Source organism: Monodon monoceros, unplaced genomic scaffold, assembly GCF_005190385.1.
Source record: "Monodon monoceros isolate NGI ecotype Baffin Bay Population unplaced genomic scaffold, NGI_Narwhal_1 Super_Scaffold_18, whole genome shotgun sequence".
NCBI lineage: Eukaryota > Metazoa > Chordata > Mammalia > Artiodactyla > Monodontidae > Monodon > Monodon monoceros.
In genome coordinates this window covers 20,549,571-20,577,220 of record NW_021703774.1, presented here as the reverse complement: position 1 = coordinate 20,577,220, position 27,650 = coordinate 20,549,571, and the positions used below count along the sequence as shown (strand labels likewise).

Sequence of the window (27,650 nt, the reverse complement as noted above, 5' to 3'; positions counted from 1 at the left end):
AGCCAGTCACAAAAGGACAAATACTGCACTCTTCCACTCATATGAGGTATTAGAGTAATGAAATTCATTGAGACAGCGTAGAATCGTGGTTGCCAGAAGCTGGGGGGAGAAAGAAATGAGGAGGTACTATTTAATGGGTATAGAGGTTCAGTTTGAAGAGTAGAAGAAAGTTCTGGAGATGAACGGTGTGAAGGCTGTATAATAATGTGAATGTACTTAATGCCACAGAATTGTATACTTTAAAATGGTTAATTTTATGCTATGTCTATTTTATTACAATTTAAAAAATATTTTTTAAATGTGAAAGGAGTTTACTAATTAAAATTTATGTAGTAATTTTACTCCAAAGAAAGGATGACTCTCCTGAGATAGGCTTCAGGGTTATTAGCATCTGAGCTTCTTTAGCAAATGAATTTCAAAGATCACGAAGAATTTCTTAAATAATATTATATCTGGAACCACAATGTACACAATGTACAAGGACAGCCGATGAGACAATGCTTTTTTCAGAACTTCTTGTCCATTTAAAATTTTGCTTTTCTACTATAAAACTAAAATTAAAATTTTCCACATAAAAGAATACCTACATCTTAACATGATAGCAAAATTTTTAGAAACACAGACAACCCAGCTGAAATAAATTGCCATGAATTTAAGTCACGGTAGTTGGCTGAACAGTTTTTCTCTTAATAAGTAGGACACTGAGAAGCCAATCCATTACAGGAAAGAATTCAAAATAATTATGCAAATATAAATGATTAAACCCAAATAGCATTTAAAGGCTAAATGTCAACCTTGGGATTAAAACCACTTTTGGAGGTACAGGATTCCTCAAGCAGCCAACTCAGAGGAAATTTAGTTTTCCTTCACAAAAATATGAACGAGGAAGGTGAAAACAGCAGCAAAATGTAAAGAAAATACTAAAAGGGGAAAAGCACATACTTATTTAATAAGATAATCCAAACTACTTTACCTTTTTGGTAACTTGAAAGGTCTGGATGGGCTGGAAAAAAAGCAAAGGAAAAACAATCAGAAACAGGCATTGTAATATAAACACATGCTTTATATATGTATTTAACATTTTACTTGTTATCTCTCTTTACAAAAAAATCCTGGAAGGCTTAAAAAGGATTCTATTTGAGAGATTTTGGATTTAACAATGAATGTTGACCATCTTGTACACCAGTAGGTGGCATCTTTCCAGACTCTTATCACACTCTCTTAAGGGAATCATAGTCATACCATGTAACATTCCCCAAACCTACAGCTACAGACTCCCTCATCTCTCTCACAACAAGGAGCCACAGACAGGTCTCCAATCCAGGCTGCTTCTTACTTATCAAGGATCCCCCAACATCTTTTTTTTTTTTAAATAGGACATCAATACCTTCTTCAACCAGAAATATTGTATTCCTTCTTCAGCTACAAATCACTACTGATGTTTCACCATTCTGGAATACAGTGGTTCTCACAGTGTGGGATGAAGATCCCTGGGAGTTCCTGAGATCCTTCACAGAGTTTGTGAGGGTCTCCCTTTTCTAACCCCCATACCTGTTTAAAGCTGGGTTTTCTCCATAATTTTGTATATTTCAACCGAACAGCAGACTGCAGTATATTGCAGAAGCAGGTATGAGAATCCTGCTGTCTTCTCTGAAGCCACACATCAAAGAGACTTGCAAAAATGTGAAATGATACTAATCATCTCACTAAACTTTTTTTTTTGTTTTGGAAATGATATTGTTTCATCCCAGTCCTATTTGTAGAGATGGGCCTCAGTTTGCCTTTGATCATTCAGGGTCGTAGGAGCAGAGCTATAGAGAGAACTCATGTTTCTTGATTCGTAATTTGCTGTTCTCAGTCCTGTGTGTGTCGGTCTTTAATACCGGGGGGGAAATGACATAGGGATAATCATAAAGTATTCATCTGTCATACAGGAAAGGAAGTATTATTTCTTTTGGGAGATGTGGAATTTAAAGTCAGAGTTTCCAGTAAGAAGAGCATAAGAGAACTTGTTGCTTTACGAGCAAGTATGAGACCGAATATTCACAGCATTACTAAAGAAATCCTCCTAAAGTGCATTCTTCTTTTATATGTACAATAAAGAGAATTCACTTTTAAAAGCTAAAAACTGACATTAAATCATACCCAGCAACCACATCTTATTTGTGTTCACATCTCCATAACCTAGTAGAATGTATGGTCCTTTGTGGATGTCAGATCAGAGTTTGCTGATTAATGAATGAGCATCTTTTATTACTTTTCTCAGGTTCAACAGCTTTGAAGTCAGTAGTCAATGGATAGCAAGAAAATGAGGACATAAATATCAACATAGGAAAATTTAGTTTTATTTTCTATTTGTTTATCTCTCTTTCTGTTAAACACACACACACACACACACACACACACACACACACACACTTTGTAACTTCAGCCCATTCCTATCTGCCAATCCTAAGCTCCTTTACCACTTTACTACATTTTCTAAGTTTTCGTTTGTGCCTCTGAATCCTATAATAGAGGCCTCTTATTCCTCAGTGCTGCAGGATTCATTAATTTATAGCTAATCAGAAAGGTTAAAGTAAAAAATTCTAAAAAATGTGCCATATACATTCCTTAAATATCTAATTGTAACTTAAATTTAAATGTATACTCAGCTGCCAATATTTTCTTACTTATCATACTGCATTGTCTATGATTTCCAGTTTTGGAGGACTTCAGATACTTTTGAATAGCCTGAGTTCACTAATTACAATATGTAATCTAAGTTTTGGTGATTCCCCCCCAAATCTTTTACAGCTGTTTCTCTCATGCCTAATTCAATATCAATTTTGTGGATGTGGTCGAGCCAGGCCATCTGAACGCAGAGGGAAAGACCACACCTACAACCCCAGGAGCTGGTGAAGCACTTGAAAACTTGCTCTACACAAATGGGGCTTTCAATAAAAATGTCTGCTACTGAAGAACTCATGAAGAGCACTCGTTTTGGGGGGTAAATCTACCAAGGGAAAAACCTCACTATCTTCTCAAATATAATTATATATCGATTCTTTAAATATACATTTTATTGAGATATAATTCACATACCATATAATTAATCCATTTAAACTGTACGAGTTAATGGGTTTTAGTACTTCCACAGAGTTGTGTGTCCATCACTACAACCACACACTGCTTTTTAAAGAACATGCTATCTGAACACCAACGACGAAGCTATTAATGAGCTTTGCGAGAACATTTATTTTTTACAGAGAGGGAGAGTAAGACACTGACCAAAGAAGCAATCACTTAACTTGTACACAAAGTCTTAATTTTTCACTCCCAGTTTTCAAGTTACACATCCTCAAAACTATCTCTTGAATTTCCACAAGAAGTTAACAGATTTTGTTGTCTTTAGACCCAAGCTGATCCCCAGAGCCATAGCTCTGGGGTAAATCATACCAAGCAGTTGTAAAAAAATATTTTATTATATACATTTTGGGTTGTAACAAATGTAAATATTCTTTTTCCTCCTACTCACCCCCATTAACTTTTTTTTTAACTGAGAAATTCATGGATCTATGACTAGTTTGCTCCCAAGAGACAGAAACAAGTACATATTCATCACATTCTTTCTGCTTGAGTAAAGACCTCATTTTATGTTAAATTGGAGACAATAAGTAGAAATTGTTGACATCAGTTGAAAAAGAAAAACTAAGGTTACCACAAAGATACCTCCTGGGAAAACATAAGTTCCCTTTGAAGTTTTTATACTAATGGACATGACAAACAGATGTTTGAAACACCAAAACCACAACTGCAGGTAAAACATGAAACCTGTTTGATTCATGGTTTATGGTATTACCATCTTTTTTTTTTTTTTTTTTTTTTGCGGCACGCGGGCCTCTCACTACCGTGGCCTCTCCCGTTGCGGAGCACAACCTCCAGACACGCAGGATCAGCGGCCACGGCTCATGGGCCCAGCCGCTCTGCGGCACGTGGGATCTTCCCGAACCAGAGCACGAACCCGCGTCCCCTGCGTCGGCAGGCGGACTCTCAATTACTGCGCCACCAGGGAAGCCCATGACGTTACCATCTTGAATTCTGCCCTACAATCTCTTACCAGAACATACCTGTTTAAGGAGGCAAACAAGGGAATCCACCACATACTTTCATGATCAAAAATAGTCTTCCTCGGGCTTCCCTGGTGGCGCAGTGGTTGGGGGTCTGCCTGCCGATGCGGGGGGAGCGCGTTCGTGCCCTGATCCGGGAGAATCCCGCGTGCCGCGGGGCGGCTGGGCCCATGGGTTGTGGCTGCTGGGCCTGTGCGTCTGGAGCCTGTGCTCCGCAGCGGGAGAGGCCGCGGCAGTGAGAGGCCCGCGTGCCGCAAAAAAAAAAAAAAAAAAAAATAGTCTTCCTCCATCTGTACCCTCTTTCCGATTTGCTACTTTTAATAGCTATCTAATAAAATCTGCAGAATGATTTTTTCCCCCTAACTTCAGTCTTGTGTTGCTAAATAACAACTGGTAAAAACAAACAAGAGAGAAACCATGTTTTTCGAAGGTTCATTCACCTTTTAATACTGTCTGGTCAAAACTCATGCCAAAAAAAAAAAACAAATAAAAAATAATCATCTTAGTTGGGAACATCTGCTTGTTCTTTGGTTAGGGTTGTAGCCTTTTTTTCTGCTGAGAAAAAGCCCCAAGGCAGATGACATTTGCATGCCCCATGACACTCCCACAGGCTGTAGCATAAATAAGCTTGGGTTGTGCACAATCCCCAGATGACTAGCTGGAGTGTCTCTCTCCCACTCAAGAGAGCATTTCTGTATGCGAGTGGATGACACTGACATGATTGTAGGGCTAAGCTCAACTCTGCTTTCAAAAAAATAAATAAGGCACTTATAACTCAGTACTCATAATAAGTAATTAATTGCCCCTGACACTTCACACTTGAGAACTGTAACAGCAGTTGAGAACCTTGGCTCCAGCTCCGATGACCAGTGAACTGTGGTATGTGCACATATATCGGTCAAGGGACCAACTAACGACACTGTAAAGTTCTCAGAAGGAGGGAAGGTGTGGGGTGCAGAGTGGGGTAATCATGAAAATGGGGGTTGGGGGATGCACAGAGGCAAGGAAGATTTTTTTAAAAGGTAATTTGTATGTGAGGGAAAAAGTTAACAAGAAACAGAAAAAAATGTAGAAAAGCTACAAATGGCCTGTTTTTTTGGTTTCCCTCATCTTTTCTCTCTCTTTTGATAATTTTTGGGAAGACAGAGGGAAATGGGACCACTAAAACATGAAAACATGCTACCCGTCTAGAGAACTCAATTGTTGACATAGCTGCAGAATTAATATCACGACTTAGAAAGGGGCAGTATCAAGGTTCACAAATTCCAAATAGCTCTTCCTAGCATTCAGGAAAATCAAAGCTACAGAAAAAAAGAGCTTTGTATATTTCTGAACAACTAGAATGCTATGAAGAACATATATTTTCTACTTCATGGTAGTAACCAAATTTAAATAAGAAAGTGCTTAAAGTAGCACATTTTAGTCTCAATAGTCCCATACTTTAGTCCCATTGGATTGTGTCACATTGCCTTTTTGTAAAAGGGTATTCTGCAAGCAATATCTTTAGCTCATTGCTGGTATGTTAGGAAGAAAGTATCTGAAAATAAAGAATCCACACTTTGATGAGCATTCTTTAAAAGATTTCCAACAAAAACAAAACCAATCTTCATCACTAAGTATTTCCATGAATCATCACTGGCACACTTGGGGTCTATCGTGAAGATGAAACAGATACCCTGTAGACAAGCTAAGCTCGGTCTCTAATTTATCTTCATGCACCAGAGCTAAATGTTTATGGTCTGTGTCAAGTGATTTGAAGGATAACAATAACCACAACTACTTGCGTAATGCATGTCCTGAATGCTCAAGAGTTGTTGACTCAAAAGTACTGGTCATCTTGCTGTCTCAAACTGTTGTAACCGACCAGAGTCCCACTACTACACAAAATATAAAATAAACTAGGAGACCAAGGATAAGGTTGGGAGTGGAGGACTAATATTTAAAGAGCATGTAATAAATACCAATCTCTTTATAAATGTTATAAAAGAAATTCAGCATAAATTAAATAAATATTTGAGCAGGAGGAAATTGTCTTTAAGAAAGTAGTGAACTAAGTAATCAAAAGATGTGAGTTAAAATAAACAACAAGGACCCATTGTATAGCACAGGGAACTATATTCAATGTCTTGTAATAACCTATTATGGAAAAGAATCTGAAAAAGAATATATATATGAAAGAAAAAAGATGTGAGCTCAAGTCTGGACCCTGAAACTCATTAGCTGAATGATCTGAACAAGTCCTTTAATTTCGCAGGATTTGTGAGAAATGGATAATACCTGAAAGTGAGCTGTATGAGTAACAGTTTTCTGTAAACTGTTGAGCATTATCCAAAGAAAAGAAAGGTCTAACTCCCCCTCCTTCCCCTTCCCCTCATCCTCTGCTACCACCACCACCACCATTATGAGTGGTTCATCTGGAAATGGCATTCGAGCATCAGTTAAGCAGTAACGCAGAAGACTAATGAGGAATAAAGTGTAATGCCCTTCTATTCATAAGCACTGTGAAACTTTATGATTTACTTTACAAGATTCAAATGGTGCTTGCTACTAGCTGAATATAACAAAAATAAATGGTATCACACCCGCAAGCCTATTTAGAACAAGAAATCATTAGAACTGTAAGAAACCCTAAAAGTCATCCCTCTAATCTTTGTTTTCACATTAACAGAGAAGAAAAAGGTCCAAGATCACAGAGCAAGTCAACGAAGAGCCAGGTCTGGAATGCAAATTTTCTGACTTGATCCGGTACTTTTTGGCCACAACCTGGAAGAGAGTACCCTGACGCGGATTATGAGAAACTGCTTGTGAACCAAAAATGAAAAGGAGGGCAGAACAGGAAGATCTTATTTAAGAGCAGATGGTATGTGTTCACGAAAGTGCACATGCAAGGATGTTCACTGAGGTGTGGTTTACAGTAAGGAAAAAAGTGAGAGCAACCTAAAGGTCCATCTTTAATGGATGCTTAAATAAATGGTGGTACATCCATACTATGGAACACTGTACAGAATGAATACACAAACGTACACATACACATATACATACACAGACTGATATGGAAAGAGCACCAAGACAAGGTGAGAAGTTTCAAAATAATTCATCCAGCATTTATGGGAAAAATGATATACAAAATATGTAAATGTATGCTAAAAATTCAGAAGGGAACATGGCAAATCAATAGTCTTGTTTACCATGAGAGAAGGAATCAAAAGTGAGTTTTACTTTGTATTTTTGAATTCTTCATGAGAATGTATTCATGAATTAGCTGTAAAGTTAAAAAGAAGTGAAAAAGAACTTTATAAAGGGAAATTATACATGCTTTCATTTAGGTACATGTGATTGAAATATTTTCTTTGAAAATTTCTCTCACTGATACAGAATTTGGGGAGAATGGAAGCCTCCCAGGTAACTATATACTAGAAGAAAATAGGTAACACTACCTATTATGACCTAAATTTATGACACAGATCATAAATTTTCAAAGAACTTAAAACAGGGCTTCCCTGGTGGTGCAGTGGTTGAGAGTCCGCCTGCCGATGCAGGGGACACGGGTTCGTGCCCTGGTCCGGGAAGATCCCACATGCCGCGGAGCGGCTAGGCCCGTGAACCAGGGCCGCTGAGCCTGCGCGTCCGGAGCCTGTGCTCCGCAACGGGAGAGGCCACAACAGTGAGAGACCTGCGTACCGCAAAAAAAACAAAGAACTTAAAACAAAATACATTTAATACAAAATCTATAGTTAATTTTGTTCAATTCAAATATTTACTGCACAGTTCAAATGACACCAAGTAATTTGATCTTCATTGGAATCACCTGGTTAGCTTAAATAAAGAAAGGGATCTCCAGGGTCCTTCCCAGGGATCTGGTTCAGTAGGTTCTGGAATAGAGCTTACACAGTCAGAGCTTGAACCACTGCGTTGGACAATTTGCCAGGAAAATGTGACTTCCAGACAAGAAACAATTATTAGAGAATAATACAAGAAAATAATTGGAACTTAAAGGTATAGTACAAAATATTAAGTGAATGGGGAACAGGGAGATAATATTGGAACAGAGTACTCCAAAGAGTAGCCCCTGAAATTGACGTAAGTAGAATTTGAACTAGGTCTTGAAGGACAGATAGATTTCAGACAGATAAACAGGAAGCAGAGGGAATGGAAATAAACATTGTGCCAAGACCTATGCCAGACACCTTCCCGTAGCAGCGTGAGCAATGTCAGTAGGACTTAGGAGGGAATAGTGTGGAGGGCAGCTTATTGGAGTAGGCAGGAAGCAAGCAATAGAAATAGGAAGCTGCTAAAGTTTCTTGAGCAAGAATGGATACAATGAAAACACTATTTTAGGATGAATGATCTGGTGGCAAGCTGCAGGAAACACTAAAGATCAGGTTGGGAGCTAGTGTAGGGTTCTAGGTGTACAGTACTGAGAGGAAAAGAAATGGCAAAGACTTTAAACTTCCTTTAATGATTCAGAGGACCTCTGAGAACCTTATACATACATATGTGAATCAAAATATGAGTATCTATTGTCATAAATATAGTATTATATAATAATATATAGTATTCTTAATTAATTGTATAATCAATATGTTTTTAATTATATAATTATTACATATTATATAATTATAAAATATATTAATACAATTAATATACTATATATAATTATATAATCAATAATATTAAAATAAATTTATATATTACAAGAAAAATTCTGGTGAAATTTTGGATAAACGAAGGTTTATATATTCTATGTATAACACACTTCCATACTCTCGGTTGTTTAATATTTATATATAATGATGTACTTTAAGTACAATTAGAAATGCCTAAAACTACATTTAACTTATCTCTATATAATGAATTAAAAATAGTTGCGGTGCTTACTGAAATGAAGCTAGTGATACTTTGAATTACAACGCAAAGGGGTTGTCCAGAGGTTAATCTGGAAGTTGAAGGCACAGTTTTACAAGTATATTTTGGGGGTTTACATTAAGCCTAATTCAACAAATATATTTTATTACTTTCATTAAGATAAGAAAGATACACAAAAATTTCTCCACTTTCAAAATTTTATGGATCTTATCTGTAAAAAAGCAAAAATGTTTTGTATTTTCATTACAAAGTATACAACTGAGAGTTCGTATGTTAATTAAAACCTCGGTAAAAGGGCTTCCCTGGTGGCGCAGTGGTTGAGAATCCACCTGCCAATGCAGGGGTCACGGGCTCAAGCCCTGGTCCGGGAAGATCCCACATGTTGCGGCGCAACTAAGCCTGTGCACCACAACTACTGAGCCTGCACTCTCCAGCCTGCATGCCACAACTACTAAGCCCACATGCCACAACTACTGAAGCCCGCGCGCCTAGAGCCCGTGCTCCGCAACAAGAGAAGCCACCGCGGTGAGAAGCCCGCGCACCTCAACGAAGAGTAGTCCCCGCTTGCCGCAACTAGAGAAAGCCCACGTGCAGCAACGAAGACCCAACACAGCCAAAAATAAATCAATAAATAAATTTATAAAAATAAAAACACCTCAGTGAAGGTCTATTTGCATTCCTGAAAATAAGTTATCTATTTTATTAATAGGACAAGGCTTTCATCAATTAGACTAGAGATCAAAATTATAAACATAATCATAATTCACAAACCTGCCAATTATTTTCTCCAACATTGCTGGTCTTCAATTTTTAGTATAACATGTCTGCATTTTGTTCAATGTAAGAACTATTATTTGAGCTCCATGTTACAAGATTATTAATCTTTTTAAAATTCATTTCCCACATATTTTGGCCCCCACCAAGTTATTCAGTATCATACAAGTTTGAGTTTGGAAGGTTAAAAGTCACACCTGCTACCAAAAAGCTTTGGGGGGGGTGGGGAAGTTAAAAAAAATAATAAAAATCCACTGTATCAAAATGAATTCCAACAGTGTAACCAATATCTTGCAGCTGTTGTGATATCTTCATTTTACTGGTGATGAGGATAGATTATTCCCTCAACTTCTATAGAAATTCTTTAGTTATGCTTTTAAGAAAAACAACATATAGTGAAATTGATTTTTCTTCCTTAACTAAAGTTTCTCATATTTATCCTTTAACTAAAAAGTTAAATTTATATAACTCAATGGTCAGAAGCTTTAATAAAAAAGATCAAAGCAAAACTCTAATACAGTTTTTATAAAAATAATACTGACAGAAAAGGGTTTTCTTCTCAAAGTCTGAGGTTAAAAAAAAAAATCAACTATGCTTAAAAGAATTAGACTGAGAATAAACAAGAATTTTCTGAAGAAGAATGAGGAAAACCCCAACATGGTGGGACCATGTGTTCTCAAGCTGTGGTGAGGTCCTCGTTACATTCTGGTGCTAGGGCAACTAGGCTAAAACTTTAAGTTCACTGCATTCAATTCATAACGGCATAGATTCTGTCTGCAATCCCAAAACCTATCATACCAAACACCATGAAACCAAGCTGAGGAACTTATTCTAAGAATAATGTATTAAAAAGACCACAGTGAGAAGTAAGAAGACCTGCTATTAACTGGGGATTAATCTTCGGTTTTAACCACTCTGGCTTCAATTTTCTCATCTGCAATATAAAGAGAGTTGAATTAAATTATTTCTAAGGTCCTTTCCTGCTGTGAAATTCTACTGGATTCTCGTGTGGAATTTCAGAGAGTTCAAGTCATCACATAAGTATTTCAACACTCTGCCATGGCAAAAGCTGGGAAGCCAGGTCCCCCTCATCAAAATTCCATGTTGAAATACTTCATGTGAATAATCAATAAACCTTTCCCCCCCGCATAAGGTAGGTAAGAACTAATGTTTCAAAATGCTTTGAAAGAGAATGCTGGCTCCTTATAGGAATAGCTAGAGAGATTGGCTTTCTAAATGGCTAGATAAGTGGTTTATGAAAAAAAAGGGCTAAGTAGGAAGATGGGGCAGAGTTCCCCAGGCTAATGTTAGGTAAATATGAAGATGGATGAACTGTGATGTAGTAACACATTTTTGGTAGTATGTATCAAAGGAGGAAAAAACGCTGTAGGAAATCATGCCAAGTTATCAAACATGCTGGTGGGATAAGAGGTGGTGGGGAATCATTTACTTCACCAACCTAGTGAGTTTTACCAGAAGAGAAAACATGAAGGAGTGCTCAAGTTAAAAGGGTTATTCTGAGGAGATGTATTTTCTGTTTTGATGTTAGTTTGGTTTTCTGATTATAAAACTAACATACAGTTTTCTTAAAGCCTGAAAAATGCAGAAAATTATGAAGAAAAAAATCAGCCATACTCTTACTATACCGATCTAACCTCTGTAATTCTTTTTTTTTTGATCTACTTCCTTTCAGTATTTTTTCCTTTGTGCTTAAATATACGCCATAACTATGTACACAATTAGGACCTTACTGGATGCATAAAGTGTTACCACTTCTGATTATGAGTTTTTCCCATGTAATTAAAAGCTTCTGAAAACATGATTTTTAGTAGCTGTATTAATCTTCCATTATATTTCCCAAATTTATTTAATATAGATACATGATTGTAATCACATTAATATATTACTTTATGTCTCTTTTGCTTATATATATATATCTTTCCTCTTTACTTATAAGAGTATTAAAGCTCTGAAACATCAAAATTTTCCTAGTTTGTGATATGTTTTTTAACATGATTTTTTGACATGCATTTTTAAATTTTCAATAGCTGGAATTTTCCTTTGTAATTTGATAACTACTTTTATAGTTAAAGAGATATCCTTGATCCAGATGTCAGTTTTTCCCAATTCCACTTACTAATAATCTAGGCCAGTAATAATCTATTACTTTGTGATGCTTCAATTATTATTTTCTGTAAGGCCTCACTTTAAGGGGAAAAGTAGAGTCCAAAAATTCATTTTTATAAAATATATGGCATTTGATATTGTGAGAATAACGAGCTGATCGTGATGCACCTGTTCAGCTAAGAGACTGAATTTCCATGGTCTGGCTGAACCATCCAAATCCATCCTACTACACAGTTTGGCGCCATCTAGTAACAGTTGTTCACTTGGGTTTAATTATCAATGGGGACAAATGTGGATTTAGAGGTTGACTGCTCCTTCCAGGACTACAATAGTGGTAACAGAAATCTCTCAGTTAGTCGGTGCCTATTTTGTTAGCCAGATTTTGGGAAACTGGGCTGAGAGAGTAACGGAAATACGGAGATCCACTTTCTGCCTCCCTACTTCCTGAAAGAGGGCAGCCTATGATCAGAAGATAAGGTAAGTCTGGCCCTGTTTGAGAATGGGGGTTAGATGGAAGTCGGGAGCCCACTGAGTTTTTAAGGAGTTTTACTTTATTAAAGTTTAAAACATGCTAGGGTCTGTTTCACCTGTCCTAGTGGATCCATTGATCCAATTCTTTTCACAGAATCACACTGTTTTAGTTACTCTGGAGTCAAGATAGCCAAGTCCCAGGATGGAATATATTTAGGAAATCCTAATTCCCTTTAAAGAACTAACAGGTTTACAGTATTATTCTTGCATTTGTAACTTGAAAACAATTTCAGGTTTACAGTACTATTCTTGCATTTGTAACTTGAAAACAATTTCAGTTAGTGAAAGATCAAAAGAGGTTATTAAATGGGCCCCCAACCAAATACAAGAACCTTAACTCTCCAATGACATGCACATGGTAAATTACAGTCTAGAACAAAGATTGTAAAGGAAATTTCAAAAGTTTTTCAGCTCATTCAGAACAACTTCATAACAAGACAACTAACTGCACGAACCTCAAGGGCAGTATTACAACAAGTTTCCCATATACTTTCCTTGTGAACAGATATTTCTTACAAAGTAAACTCACATTCAATTTTAAGTCAACTGAGTGCAGTAAGTTTTCCCAGAACCTAACTTATGTCAAAGGTTGAAGTATTTTGGAGGAAAAGGCTTACATATGTAGAATCCAAGGGCTCTCTCTTGTCATAAATGTTAAAAACACCCTTCCTTTTCCTTCTTTCTGGCCCTACATCTGGCTCTTCCATATGGAAAACTTAAATCTTTTTATAATCTTGGCTTACCTCTATCATAAAATCTTTGGCAGAAGGATGGGAAAGATGCGTTACTACCTTCCCTAAGGAAGGCTGCCTAAGGACAGCCCTTTATTTTCTCAGCATTATTAAATCATTCATTTTGTCATCTCTTCTCCGCCCTAGAAATTCCAGTTCACTAAGCACTTTTGAGCAGTAAAAATACAATTTCTACTCTCAAGTACCAAAATAGGAAGATGAGAGGCTAACAGAAGATGCAAGTGGGAAAGCAAATAAGGCAAGATATGTGCGAGAATGTGATTATGTCACCGAATACTCTACTTTTCAGATTCCGAAATAAAAATGCAGCTCATATATGCAAAATAGATAACCAACAAGGACCTACTGTATGGCACAAGTAACTCTGCTCAATATTCTGTAATAACTTAAATAGGAAAAGAATTTTAAAAAGAATAGATACATGTATATGTATAACTCACTTTGCTGTACACCTGAAACTAATACAACATTGTTAATTAATTTCACTCCAATATAAAATAAAAATTTAAAAATAAAATAAAAGCTCAAAAGATGTAACTTAGGGGCTTCCCTGGTGGCGCAGTGGTTAAGAATCTGACTGCCAATTCAGGGGACATGGGTTCGAGCCCTGGTCCGGGAAGATCCCACATGCCAAGGAGCAACTAAGCCTGTGCGCCACAACTACTGAGCCTGTGCTCTAGAGCCCGTGAGCCACAACTACTGAGCCCGCGTGCCACAACTACTGAAGCCCACACACCTAGAGCCCGTGCTCCGCAACAAGAGAAGCCACCGCAATGAGAAGCCCACGCACCACAATGAAGAGTAGCCCCTGCTCGCCGCAACTAGAGAAAGCCCATGCGCAGCAACGAAGGCCCGATGCAGCCCAAAATAAATAAATAAAATAAATAAATTTATTTTTAAAAGTGTAGCTTAAGTTTGCTATCTCCAAATCAAGGAAAAAATATATATACATATTTAAACAGCAAAGTGGTAGCTCAGAGTGGAACTTGGTTTACTAAGAAATTCTCCTGGGAGGAGGTGAGTATGCCAGCCCTTAAGCCTTCCTCCTGCCTCCAGTCTCCTTCCCACTGTACAATCAGGAATATAAAAATTAAGAGAACATTATCCCTGCCTTCCAAGTGTATACAGACTGGCCAAGAAGGTGAAAGGATATTTTAGAATTAAAGGGGAGAGATCCTTAAATCCCTTATGTCATCCTTTTAAACCATTCCTATTTCACCAATTCTTCAATAAGAGGCACAAAGTTTAAGTGTTCAGCTTGATGGGTTTTACATCCATGTAACCACCACTCAGATCAAGATATAGAACATTTCCCAGAAGCCCCAAAGGCTCGCACGTGCCCCTTCTAATCAATAAACATAATCAGAAGTAACCAATATTCAGGCTTCTATCACCATAGATTAGTTTTGCCTAAAGGATCACCCTTTTTAAGACAGCCAAAGATAAAAGTTTAAGTACCTTAGATAGCTAAAATTCAGGTTAGCTGAAGTTTAGGGACATAGATAAACAGGAAGTCCCCCAGTAACATTTTAAATTGGTAACTCCTAGTGAGTCTTAATTGATCTTTTCTCTTGAAGTTTTAGAAATACCTGTCCAAATGACTTATAAGGTAGAGATCTTAGATTACCTGTAAAAGGCCTTTGATGAGCAACAGAACTTTGTTGATCTACAGTAAAACTAGTCCTGGTATTGTTGTCTGTCATTATGTTATTTTTGAACAGGTTATGTTTTAAAATCCATATTGTTCTACTTCCTTAAATTTTAGTTTCTTCCAAAGTTCAAGATCTTTCCTGGGTCAACAATATCTAGTTACAGTACGTGGCTATGCTTACTTAGGGTACAAGTGCTTCTGTTGAAGGATTACAAAGTGCTCTTCCTCTGATACTTTGTTTGGCAGGATATTTAAATAAAGATGTCCTACAGCCTATTGTGAATTATAGGGATTCCATCACCATGAGAACTACAGACAGGAAATGGGGATCTGAAATTTTTAACAGTTGAGAAGGGGTAAGAAATAAACAATAAGCAAGGTATTATGGAAATGACAGTCATGTGAAGGGCGGAAAAGGAGGCTCCATCAACAGTGAGAGAGGGCAGAAATGGTCACAGCACATAGGATAAGAAGGAAAGGCATAGGGTGATGAAAAGCATAGACTCATGAAATGCAAAAAAGAAGACAGCTTATGAAGGGATGGTAAATGGGGATTACATGCTCTCGAACTAAGGAGAACAAATGAGATGAGCTTCTCAAAGAGGTCACTGACCCCAGTATCGCCAGGAAAGGAGTGATGGTAAAAGTCAGACTGCAAGTCATTAAAAAGGAAAGAGGTCATACAAAGTAAAAGCATTAAGTGTACTGATATATTAAAAATAATAATAGTCAACATTTAAGAACTTCACTATGTGCCAAACACTGTCCTAAACACTTGACATATATTAAACATTTTTTTTTTTTTTTTTTTTGCGGTACGCGGGCCTCTCACTGCTGTGGCCTCTCCCGTTGCGGAGCACAGGCTCCGGACGCGCAGGCTCAGCGGCCATGGCTCACGGGCCCAGCCGCTCCGCGGCATGCGGGATCTTCCCGGACCGGGGCACGAACCTACGTCCCCCGCATCGGCAGGCGGACTCTCAACCACTGCGCCACCAGGGAAGCCCGAAACTATTTTTTAATTCTTAAAACAATCCTATGCAGTAGGTATAGATTTTATGGACAATGAACTGAAGCACAGAGAGGTTAAATAAGTTGCCAAGCTCACACAGTTAGTGTTAGGGGCAGGATTCAAACCCTGGCAATCTACTGCAGAGCCCACCCTCTTAACCTCTATGCTACACTCCACCAAAGTTTCAGTTGTTTTCATAATAGAGTAGGAGGTGATGCTGCCCATGGTCCAGGGGTTGAGAGAGTAAACTGTGCTTTGAGTAAACTAGAGACAGAGGCGTACGTGGAAAAAGCTGCTGGAGGAAGTACATTTAGGAGTTAGCAGTGAGGACTGAGCTATGCCAGGCTGCATGAAGTCATAATAAGAAAGGTCTACACTTTCCGTCTTCTTACAGCGAGCACTGTTTGGTAGTCTTGGAGCCGGAGCAAAGGCACCCAAAATCCTGAAGATGACAGCATGGAGTGTGACATTTAGATAGAGAATTCAGTTTAGACACAAAGGAAATGTTACATCTAAAAGGTGGAAAATCTATTTCTTACTACTAGCATGTCCAAGAACCTACTTGTGTGTGTCCCCCCACTAGTGTTTAAGTACACTAGGGACATGGTACAAACAGATGGGAGAAATCAGGCAGGATTCTTCCTTGGGATCTGTGCAAGGAAGCGCTGTGAATATACCCTTTCCGTGATCTAAAAAGGACTTGGGCAGCCTGGGGCAAGTTATCTGTGCTTCTCATGATTATTTGTGTGATCTGTGATGAGTGTGATCTGTGATCAGTGGGATCTCAGCTCTGCGGTTTCAAGAATGAATCTGCACAAGTGCTTACTACATAGCTAGCACTCAGTAATTGTTTCTTGAACTACTGCTAAAACTAAAAAAATTTAGCAAAAAAAAAAAAAATTCATTCTCTTACGTTTGAGCAGCACAGAGATGTGACTAAGAGGAAAGGCTTCACAATCAGACAGACCAAGACTCAATTCCAGGCTCTACTGGTTATTATTAGCCATTTAATTAATCTTTTAAACACTATTTAATTTTTCCAAACCATAGTTTCTTCATCTATAAAATGGAAATGACAGTAATAGCTCTGAATTCCTTGGGCTGTTTTCAGGATTAAATCAGAGAGTGCATGTAAAATATAGTACAATGTCCGGTATATAGTAAGGGTTCAATAAAATCATTAATACTCTTATTATAAACTTGAGACCTTATGCCATTAAAGTCCATTTTCTTCACCAAATACAGGTACAATGCACGACCAAGTTCTACTTCACAATTTAGAAAAATTCTTTTTTGTTGTTGTTGTTTTTTAACATCTTTATTGGGGTATAATTGCTTTACAATGGTGTGTTAGTTTCTGCTTTATAACAAAGTGAATCAGTTATACATATACATATGATCCCATATCTCTTCCTTCTTGCGTCTTCCTCCCTCCCACCCTCCAGAAAAATTCTTTATACTCAGAGACTATTATTCATTATTTTGGAATATTTTAGAATATTTGTAATAATGATAAAACTTACTATTAAAATTCTTAGAAAGGTTATTTTTTTATAAAATTACACAAAAGAGATACTCATGTGATAGCAGAATAAGAAATAATTTAAATATGATCTAAATTGCAATGTTGATGGAGAACTAAATATTCTTAATTGCTTACATGACCAGATATAGTCAAGTACATTATTAACATAGAAATGCTTTATAGGTGATTATATTTCCATGCAAAGCCTATATCTGTGGGTGAAAGAGGAGATATGCCTCTTCAAAATGTTCTTCATCTCTTCCCATTTTGAAACCTTGATGAAGATTTCATCAATGGAACACATATAATGTTCCATTTAAGTGTACTCGAAGTTTAAATTTTATAGACTTAATTCACAGTGACGAACTGCTTTTCTTTTAAATCATGACTTTTAAACAGACTATCTGAGATTAGTTCCTTTAACTAAAGAAAAATAAAATACTTAATTTCTAAACTATGTGATACTAAAATCATATTTAAACCCATGTTGAATTTACCTCTCAAGATATATCTAGACCCCTGATTATGACCATTCCTACCTTCAATAATTAATGTCTACACATTAAATATAAAAATTTATGTTTTCTTTATAACTGACAGGAATATGTTAGTCTAAGGCAGAAAACTGCTGAAATGTCCATGGATTATGGGCAATCCTACTGCTGAACTTCCTTTGCTGTCTTTCATTTCAGTCTACTTTATTGCTTAAGCAGCCAGTGGCTACTGATTAGCTAAGAAAAACTCACCTCCAATTTATCTGTTATATAATTTACAGTTTTCCCCCTGGAGACATTAATACTGCAGAGATGTGATAAAAGACTGCTGTGAAGAATGATAAAAATGTGCATTTTTCACATATTTATAAATCCCCATGCCAATTTCACCAAACTTGCTGGCAAAAGAAAAATACCTGACATTTAAGGACATCTATCCAATGGGAATGCTGAAAGGCACAACTGCACACTCATTGGATCTACTAAACGTTACATCAATTAGTGACAGAGCCTGGTAACCCATGAAGGCATTTCTGTGTGATGTTCCACAAGAAAAATATGCTTTGTGCATAATGTACAGTATTCCCTGTCCGTCCCACTCAGACTCAAAACTCTGTAAAGCTGGAACAAATCAGGCTTTCATGTAACAGCTTGAGTTCCAATTTAAGTTAATAAGAAATTATTCTCTTATTAGTAGAGCCTGGCCCTAAGAAGCAAGCCAGAAATTATGTTATTTTTTTCCCCTAGTTATTGCAGTAAACAAGAAAAGAACTGTGTTATACAAAATTGGGTGAGAACAGGGAGGGGTGTAATTTCCTCTTATATAATTAAATAATTATTTCTTCTTAAGAAGATAGAGTTCCAGGCCTAGCAGATCAGTAGTCAAAGGGCAGCTATTCTGCTGTTCACTAAACGGTGAGGGAAGCAAGGCATGGGAAATTCATTTTCAAATACATTTTGCCTCTGCCGCTTATAAGGGGGAGGAGGAAGGAGCCGTACCGGAGGTCAGAATTTCACATGGTTCTGGTCCTGTGCAATGCACACCCCAAAAGAGGAATCTAAGAATGACTTTTTCTTTTTTTTAAAAAGAAACAGTTTAAAGCAATTAGCATTCTGAAAAGGACAACTGGTTAATTAAAAATATTTTTAAATGACTGAAAAGTAGCTTTGCTTGAAAGAAACCATTCTTCCTCAGCCCATGGAGTTAAATTTGCATAGTTAAGCTGGAGGTTATAAGCCAAACAGCCCCATGTGTTACATTTTAAAGTTATACTAAATTATAAAGCACTTGCCCTTAAACTCAAACTTTTTCATGCCAGACTGTTGCTGTGAGCCCCACACAAAACATGCTAAATGAGAGTGTAATATATACTTTTCTTAATAAGATGTGAATAATCATCACTAATGGGAGATCCAAGGAAAGCTCATAAGAAAGCCAGAAAAATCTTATTAAACTTAACTAACTTAAGAGGCTGGAATGAATGCTGGAATGAAGTTTAAAATCCTCAGGCCAAAATACTCACCAGATACTAATGCTGCTCACTTAGAATTTTAAGCTTTGGGAGATGGAGGTCAGGGGTAAGGAGGTTAAAAAAATTAGTACAATTTGGAGCTCAATGTAGGGTTTAATTCTGCATTAGATTGAGACCTTTTAACAATCAAATAATACATTTAAATAAATCTCTCCTGGCGATTGCTTTACAATGAAGTAGTTTTAGTTTCTGGTAGCCAATAAGGTAGGTCAATGGCTGACAGCTAAAAAACAAAGTTTCAGAATAATACCTAGAAAACAAAGACCCAGAATATTTAGTGTTGGCCAGGACCAAAAAAAGTATCTGAGTCTAGTTCTCGATTATATATAAGTGGAAACGAAGATACAATCATTAATCAGATTTCTGTTTAAACTTCTAAAGTGTAGGGGGAAAAAGTCTGATACAGTAATCTTATTCACTGATATCTGTCACCTCATTCCTCACCAGGGCTAGAAGATTCCTCCTCCCTGAACTACCTTTCCTTCCCCCACAAAACACACTCCATCCCTTTAAAGGGACCTTCACTGTCAGGTCAAGGAGTTTGGGGAAACCATGGAAGATTTCTGAGCAGAGGAGTGACATAATGAAAGCAGTGTTTTAGGAAGGGGGAGGTGGGCAGGCCCAAGTGACCACAGATGCACAAAGAGGGTCTGAAGGGATGAATGTATTAACTGTCCATCCTTGTTTCTTACTAGACACACAAAATAGTGTTTAGAAAGAGTAAACTGCTCACATTCCTGTAGAAATCATCATGCTTGAATCTCAAGCTATTTGATAACTATCAGAGCCCTCCCTGTACCATTCAAATGGGGAGAAGTAATTAATTTACCTAAACCAACAACTCAGCATATTAATATAGAATATGGCATCAAATCTGGCCCCGGACCCTCTCGGTTTATTCTCAGTCATAAAATACATATGGACAAAGAAAAACCCCAACTCTTAATTAGAAATTTATGTTTCATCCACCAGTTCTATAATCTGCTGACTGCTTATAAAATCTCTTATACTAGATTTGCAAATATCCTAGAGGTGGCCAGAGCTGAGCAAACAGAAAGGTTATTCTGGGCTGACTCCCCCCAATGCAGAGAGTCTCCTGGCCCCTCCCTGTCTTCCTCAAAAGGGCTCCAGAATCATTTATGAAAGTAGCTTAGGAGCTGTGGGAGTGAACAGGGTCTTTACCTTTCCTTTCTTACGTCTTCATGAATGAGGCTGTAATTTTTTTTAAAAAAATTTAGAAACCAAGGCATTGGGGGGGGGCGTGATTTAAAGGACAGGAGGAGCTATCCCTGCAAACAGACTCAAACAACAATTAATAAAACAGGGTTTTTAAGGGAACAAAGCCTTTTAAACCTTCTCCCATTGTTTGGGAAATATCTTACTCCAGGAGACCAATGTGCCTGATTTTCACTATCAAGACATCACAAAATTGAGTTCTGCATAAAAATGACTTGACTGATGTCCAATTATTTATTCATTTCATTCAACAATTTCTGAGTGCTTACTAAATGCCAGGCACCTTGGTAGGCCCTGGAGATACACAAAAAGCAGTACAAAAGAAATGGTTCAACAAACGAGCCTTGGGAAATATCAATGAATCAAAGGTATTAGAACTATGTAATTACTGCATATAAAGTACTTAGACACTTAATAAGTGCTTTTTATGATGATTCCACAACATTTGGAATCCACTGTTTTGGGGGAGCAGTCTTCTTTGACTAACTATAGCATATTGTTCTCCAAAGGTCGAATGAGATGAACCCAATAGGCACAATGCCCTGGGCCACCTCCTCTGAGCTCTTCTCCAGACAAAGGACACTGCCTGCCAGGCTGCCTCACACTTGCTCCCACGCCCATGTGCTGCCGGCCTCCTTTCCCATATTTCAGGCAGTTGGTCTCCTGTCTGTTTTTGAAAGACCCATGTCATCTCCCATGGCGCTTTCTCTAAGCTATCCTATGACTCCATCTCCCTCTTTGGGACTCACACAACCCTCTAAACTCTGATTTTGGTTCTCAGAGACTGTGGTTATTTTTGCCCCAATCATCTCTCTCCTATTAGACAATAAATGGCTTGATGGCAGGGACCAATCTGACTTTGTGAGGTTTTTAAAAAATTTAAGCTTTGTCAATTTTTCTTGTAAAAAAAGATGTCCTGAGAATTGGGGAAGAGGAGTGATAATCATTCACTCAACAAATATTTGAGTTCCAGTTATGCCCCAGGCACTAAACTCCAAAATACCAAGCAGTTGACTCTCTGGTTTGTGTGTTTTTTTTTAAAAAAGGCATAATTTTGTAGAATCAATTTTGCTGAAAAGAATACAACATAGTATAGCAATGAAAATTCTCCTATAAATGCTAAGTTCTATAAAGTCTTTTAAATTACACCTAACAATCCACTTAAGTTTGGAAAGAAGACGCAGTAGTATAATTGGTTTTTTTTCCTGGAGTCAGAGATGTGACTGATCCATAACAATGTCTTTTATGTTTTACTGTTTGCTAAATATTTTACCTTTTTAACCGCAAAGAAAAATTTGAACCATTCCTCTTTTTTTTCTTTACTCTCTAGAACCTGCTAAACAAGTAGGAGTACTATAGAAAGGGGGTAATTAAAGAATATATTTGCTTCATTCCAAAATGTTATATTAATTTCAAGAAATAAAGAGGGTATTGTTTCCTGACATTTATTATTAAAGAAAGAGATGACCAAGGCTCATAGTCTGAAATGTATTACAGACTGTGCAATGCATTCCATGAGGCATAGCACACTCTAAAATTCATTTATAGTATAAAGGAGTCTCTAAAAGAAGTCCCACTAATAAAATAGGCCTTCACTCAATCTGACTGCCAAACTGACTTACTTTGGCAAGCAAGCTTGGAACATTTTAAATTTTACAAACATTATCCTGTTTTAAAAAAGTTAATTTTGACTACTTTAAGGAATGTAAAAATACACCTTGGTTTCAGTGAAATCAAGATTAAATCTTACCAGACTTCTAAAGTTAACTGTCATAATCAGATGTTACAATTAGTATAAAGGATAAAGGCTCTGAGTCTTTGGGGCTGTAGAGGCCCATTTAGTCTCAACAACCCCCCTTTTCCTCTTCTAGAAGGCAAATTAGTGACCATCTTTCCCACTTGCTCTTTCCTGTAGGTTGATGGGGTAAAAAGTACGCAATTTATAAATCAGGATGAAAAGCAATACATCGTGTATTCATTTAAATCAGGATTCAGTAACAGCTTGCTTTCTGCCACGATACTAACAGAATTAAGTGCACACAGCAAAGAACAACAACAAAAATTTAAGAGAAGAAAATGAAAGGAACAAATGTAGAAGGAGAAGAGAAAGGAGACTAATAATTTGGTTCTAGGCACTATGCTATGTGAAAAAAATAACCACTGTTATTCCATTTTTACAGAGACAGATTTACCCAAGATCACAAAGCTATTCAATGGCAGAGCCAGGATTCACTCAAACACAGGGATTCCCTTCTAAAGCCCATGCTCTTCCCACCTCATGTTGTATAGTGAGGAAAGGGGAAGGATTGAGGAAAGAAAAGTGAGAGCTGTAATACAGCACTAAGCAATTACTTCTAGAGGCTAACTGTACTTATTTATCTACCTTTCAGAAAAAATTTGGTTTGACATTTGTACTTTAGATCTACTTACAAAAAGCTCAGGCCATAAATCAACTATACTTCAATAAAAAACAAACACAAAAAACAAAAAGCCCAGGCAACTAAAAATTCAATAAATTGATACTTTTGCCTTTGGCTTGATCTGCAGAAGTTTTTGTAAGATGTAACTGTGGCTTCTAGAAGATGTCGAAGGATATTGCCTACTGGCTACGATTTTTTATAATATAGGGCTTTAGTCTTTCAGATTTTTGAAGAAAAGGGATTTTATCTTTTGTCATTTCTTAATGTTAATATTTCAAACAAAATACAAGCAATCATACTCCAATTAATTAGAATTATGCTGACCAAAAAGGGTATTTACTGCCAAATACTGCTGTTACTCTACATCATACGTGCTCCATTTGCTGCCACAGAGGTTAAAAAGGGATCTCAGTTGCTTTAACAGAGGCAAGAAAGATTGTCCTCCAATGAAAGTTTCTGTGATGATGGAAATGTTCTGTAACTGTGCTGTCCAATATGGTAGCCGCTCGTCACATCTGGATATTGAGCACTTGAAATGTGCCTAGCGTGACAGAAGAACTGAATTTTTAATCTTATTGGACCTTCCTGAACATCACAGGTCTAAAGAAAGCAGTTTAACCATTCCTTCCTGCCAAAGACACCTGCCAAGCCGTCCTGGCCAGGTTACTATTTATGGTAATTGTATATAAAGACAAATGATTATTTAGCTATCAGTAACCTTCCAATGGTAAGAGAGGAAAAGCGGAGAAAATGAATTTAGAAAACGATACATAGTCTGGTTCTTCTTTTTGGCTTGTGCTCCTGCAAAAGCTCTGATATTTAACTTTTGTGCTCCAGAGAATACAGCAGTCAATATTTGTAGATAAAAGAAGGCTATCTATCTGAGGTCAGCCCATGCTGAAATCTAAGTATCTTACCTTGTCCACATTACCTCTACATCTTTGAAATTGGGGACCATGCTTGCAGTTTTTACCTCTGTCTCCAGCACTTAACACTTACTAAGTATTCAATAAATTCTTGCTAAATAAGTGAGCAACCTTGAATTTCTCCATTCATTGCTCCGACATCTTAGAAGAGCCATTTGAGTTGAGTCTGGCATTTTGGGCAAATCAGAGACTCTGGGATCAGTGTTAATGCCAAGGTTCACGCTACACTGCTGATGAAGTGTTCAGAGTGATTTTTGGTTCAAATTTCCTAACTAACTAAAATAACACAACTGCCAGGGCTCAGGGAAGGCGGAAGGGTAGAGCATTGCAGGCCAGGTGTAGCAAAGTAAGACCCTTTGGAAAATGATGCTCAGGTCTATAATTTACCCCTGGATGTTATGATACAACATATACAGAAGAAGCAGATTTCAAGTGGTAGATTCTATCTCTTTTAAGATAATACAAGAATTCTCATTTCTTACTTTTTAGGAAAAAGAGTTCCCTTCATAGAAAGTAACTAGTGTCCTAAGGGGAAACAAAAAGAAAACCTCTGAGAAAAGTGAGTGTGAAATTGGAAAACTAGTAAAGAACCCCCGAGGAGAAAGGAAATATAGGTTACAAAAATTATATAGTCACAATGTATGGGGAGGCAGGGACCATGTTTACTTAAGCTTTCAGGGGCTGAGCTAATGCTAGAGTTCCGTGGTCCCCTCTGTGCCAAGCCTTCTTAACTCAGTATAGCTCTAATTCCTCCAGGGTGCCATGGGGAACATTCAACGTGACCATCTGTCTACAAAATCACCTTCAGAGAAATAAAAATGCATTTGGCAGGCACCCAAAACTACCACAGGTTCCCTACCATGATAATGAGTCTATGGCCATTGCCAAGTATCATTTACGGAGTCCCCTATCACAATCAAGAACATTTTTTGCAACACCAAATTAAAACGTAAGTACAGTTTGGATTAGAAATCTTGTATGCTATTTTTGGATGCAGAACTCCTTATTAATTGTGTCATAATACCATTACCCTTTCACTTTAATACGGCAGTAAGAAGGTTTCCAAATGAATCATTCAAAACTTTGCTTCAGCCAGCACACATGGAACGTGACTGGTTCCTGAGAAGCATTTTCCAGATCTCTGTAGGATAAAGAGCAAATCATTACCATTCAGCCTTTTAGATAACTTGACTGTATTCAGGATGTAAAATTAGGAAAAGCTGTCTCTCCTGACCAACCAAATGACCCCTTCACTCTGGCCATCCTCTTCTCTTTACACTTCCTTAAGTAGACTTATATTTTTGTACGCTTTCCCCTTCCAACTTCCCCCTACCTTCTACGTTCTGCATCCTCCAGGCAGTCCCTTTATCATGTCCTGGTCATCCTTCAAGGGTCACTCAAATTCTCCCTTCTCACTCAGCCTGCCCCTAACCTCCAGGGATCCTTCTCACCTCTGAACTCCTGAGTGCTTTATTGTTTCTATTGCAAAAGGAACTTCCCTTTATTATTATCATACTTATTTTATTCTTTAACTCCCCTGGTGACCCTGATGATCAGCCAGGTTTAGGACTTACGGGTATGGGCTCTGTCTCATGGTAGGGAGAGACTACTTTCTGCCATTTTTAACTCCTTGGTGTTCTCAATTAGTCACATTAATTAGCAGCTGAGTGATGGGTATAAGGATAGGAATCTACAAATGAAAAAGCCAGAAGCTTTAAAATGAGATATATTTGAACTACTTAATATTTGGTGATAAATGGAATCAAAAGAGAATATTCTAAATGTGATCCTTGCAATGGTCTTAATTTAATCAACCAGAAGCTTAACAGAGAGTTTTAAAAAGCAAAAGACATATATAAGTGGTTGATTATAATGAATCTTTTAGATAGATTTATTACAGCTTAAAGCGTCAAGAAGGGATGAAACAGAACTTACTGTAGTACAGAAGGTGGGCAAAAGGGAAATGGGAATATGAATGATGGAAAGGAGGCGGCAAATGACCTGGGATAAAATTATATTTTCTATTTGACTCTTTAAAACATTCTCTATGGTTTAAGTACTTTACAAACAAATAACAACTTTAAAAATAAAACAGGGGCTTCCCTGGTGGCGCAGTGGTTGACAGTCTGCCTGCCAATGCAGGGGACACGGGTTCGTGCCCCGGTCCGGGAAGATCCCACATGCCGCGGAGCGGCTGCGCCCGTGAGCCATGGCCGTTGAGCCTGCGCGTCCGGAGCCTGTGCTCCGCAACAGGAGAGGCCACAACAGTGAGAGGCCCACGTACCACAAATAAATAAATAAATAAAAATAAAATAAAATAAAACAAAATACCAACCAGGTGGGCGCATTTGTGGTGTAGGTGCAAAGAGCAATAGCAATTGAAAGTGCCTAGGATCTTCCATCTGTACACAATTTTACTCCAAGGCCATCAACCTTTAAGATACTTTTTAAGTGATGTGAATATACTTTTATCAAGTCATGAATACATCTTAAACATTAATTGAATAATACTTCATTAAGTATTTGAGATTATCAATTTTTTAAAAAGCAACATGCAAGAAATCACAAAAGGAAAATAGATTTAGAGCGTTAACATTCCTGATAGAGATCAGCCTCTAGAACCTTCGTTCTAAGTTTCCTAAAAGTGTTGGGTAGAATAACTAATAAAAGGCAGCAAAGTATCACATGGCATCCTCATTTACAGAATTTCTCAGCGAGGACATCCCGCATAACCTATCCCCAACTGCCCTGCTCTCCCTTACACAGTAGCTATATCCACGTCCACATTTGCTTTGGTGGGTATATTACTGGTTTGGGAAAGACAGACACAGCACCTGGCTTAGTTCCTTGCCCATAGCACAATTCTGCAAATAAATACATGCTGGGCTGAACCTAAAAGCTGCAGTTTTCATCCTAGGATAATTTCCAACAGTATTGTTACCCTCAATGTAATTGTTACGTATTACTCAGCATCCTCATTCTTTCAAGAAAGCTCAAAGGATCACACTCTTCCACTGTTACTGCCCCACCCTCCATCCCCAAAAGCTCTGCTTGCCTGGAGTTCTTCTCCTGTCCTCTCCATTTTAGTGATCAACATTACCATCTACCCATCTAGTTGCTCAAGCCAGGAAACTGAAAATCAGTTGTGATTCTTCTTCCCTTCCTCCCCCATATCCAATTGTTCACCAGACCTAGTAGATTCTACCTCATAAATCTCTCTAGCTGAAATTACTTCTAAATCCTGGATCAAGTCACCACCAGCTCTCACCTGAATTACTATAACAAGTCTTCTAACGGTCTTCCTCCCTACAATAGTCCTAACCCAGTTCAATCTACTCTCCACCATGCAGTTTATGGACCTCTCTAAAATGTGAATCTGATAGTGTTTCTTTTCTGCTTAAAAATCTGTAATGCCACACCCATTAGGATGGCTATTATAAAACAATTAAAAAAAAAAACCAGAAAAGAACAAGTGTCAGCAAGGATGTGCACAGCAGCTGTGGAAACAGTCTGGTGGTTCCTCAAGAAGTTAAACATATGATTACCATATGACCCAGTAATTGCACTTCTGGGTATATAACCAAAAGAAGTGAAAGCAGGAACTCAAACAGATATTGTATACACATGTTCATAGCAACATTATTCACAATAGCCTAAAGGTGGAGCAATCCAAGTGTCCATCGACAGATAAATGGATA

At 37.6% G+C, this 27,650-nt stretch overlaps 1 protein-coding gene across 5 annotated transcripts in view; it reads right to left on the bottom strand.

The window, feature by feature from the left end:
- The window catches only part of DISP1 (dispatched RND transporter family member 1), a 201,910-nt gene that overhangs the window by 18,704 nt on the left and 155,556 nt on the right, over positions 1-27,650 (bottom strand). For all 5 annotated transcript variants that reach the window (XM_029227924.1, XM_029227921.1, XM_029227919.1 and 2 more), the window contains exon 3: positions 974-1,003. In XM_029227924.1, the coding sequence (XP_029083757.1) occupies positions 974-1,003 (30 nt within the window). The remainder of the gene's footprint in view (positions 1-973; positions 1,004-27,650) is intronic.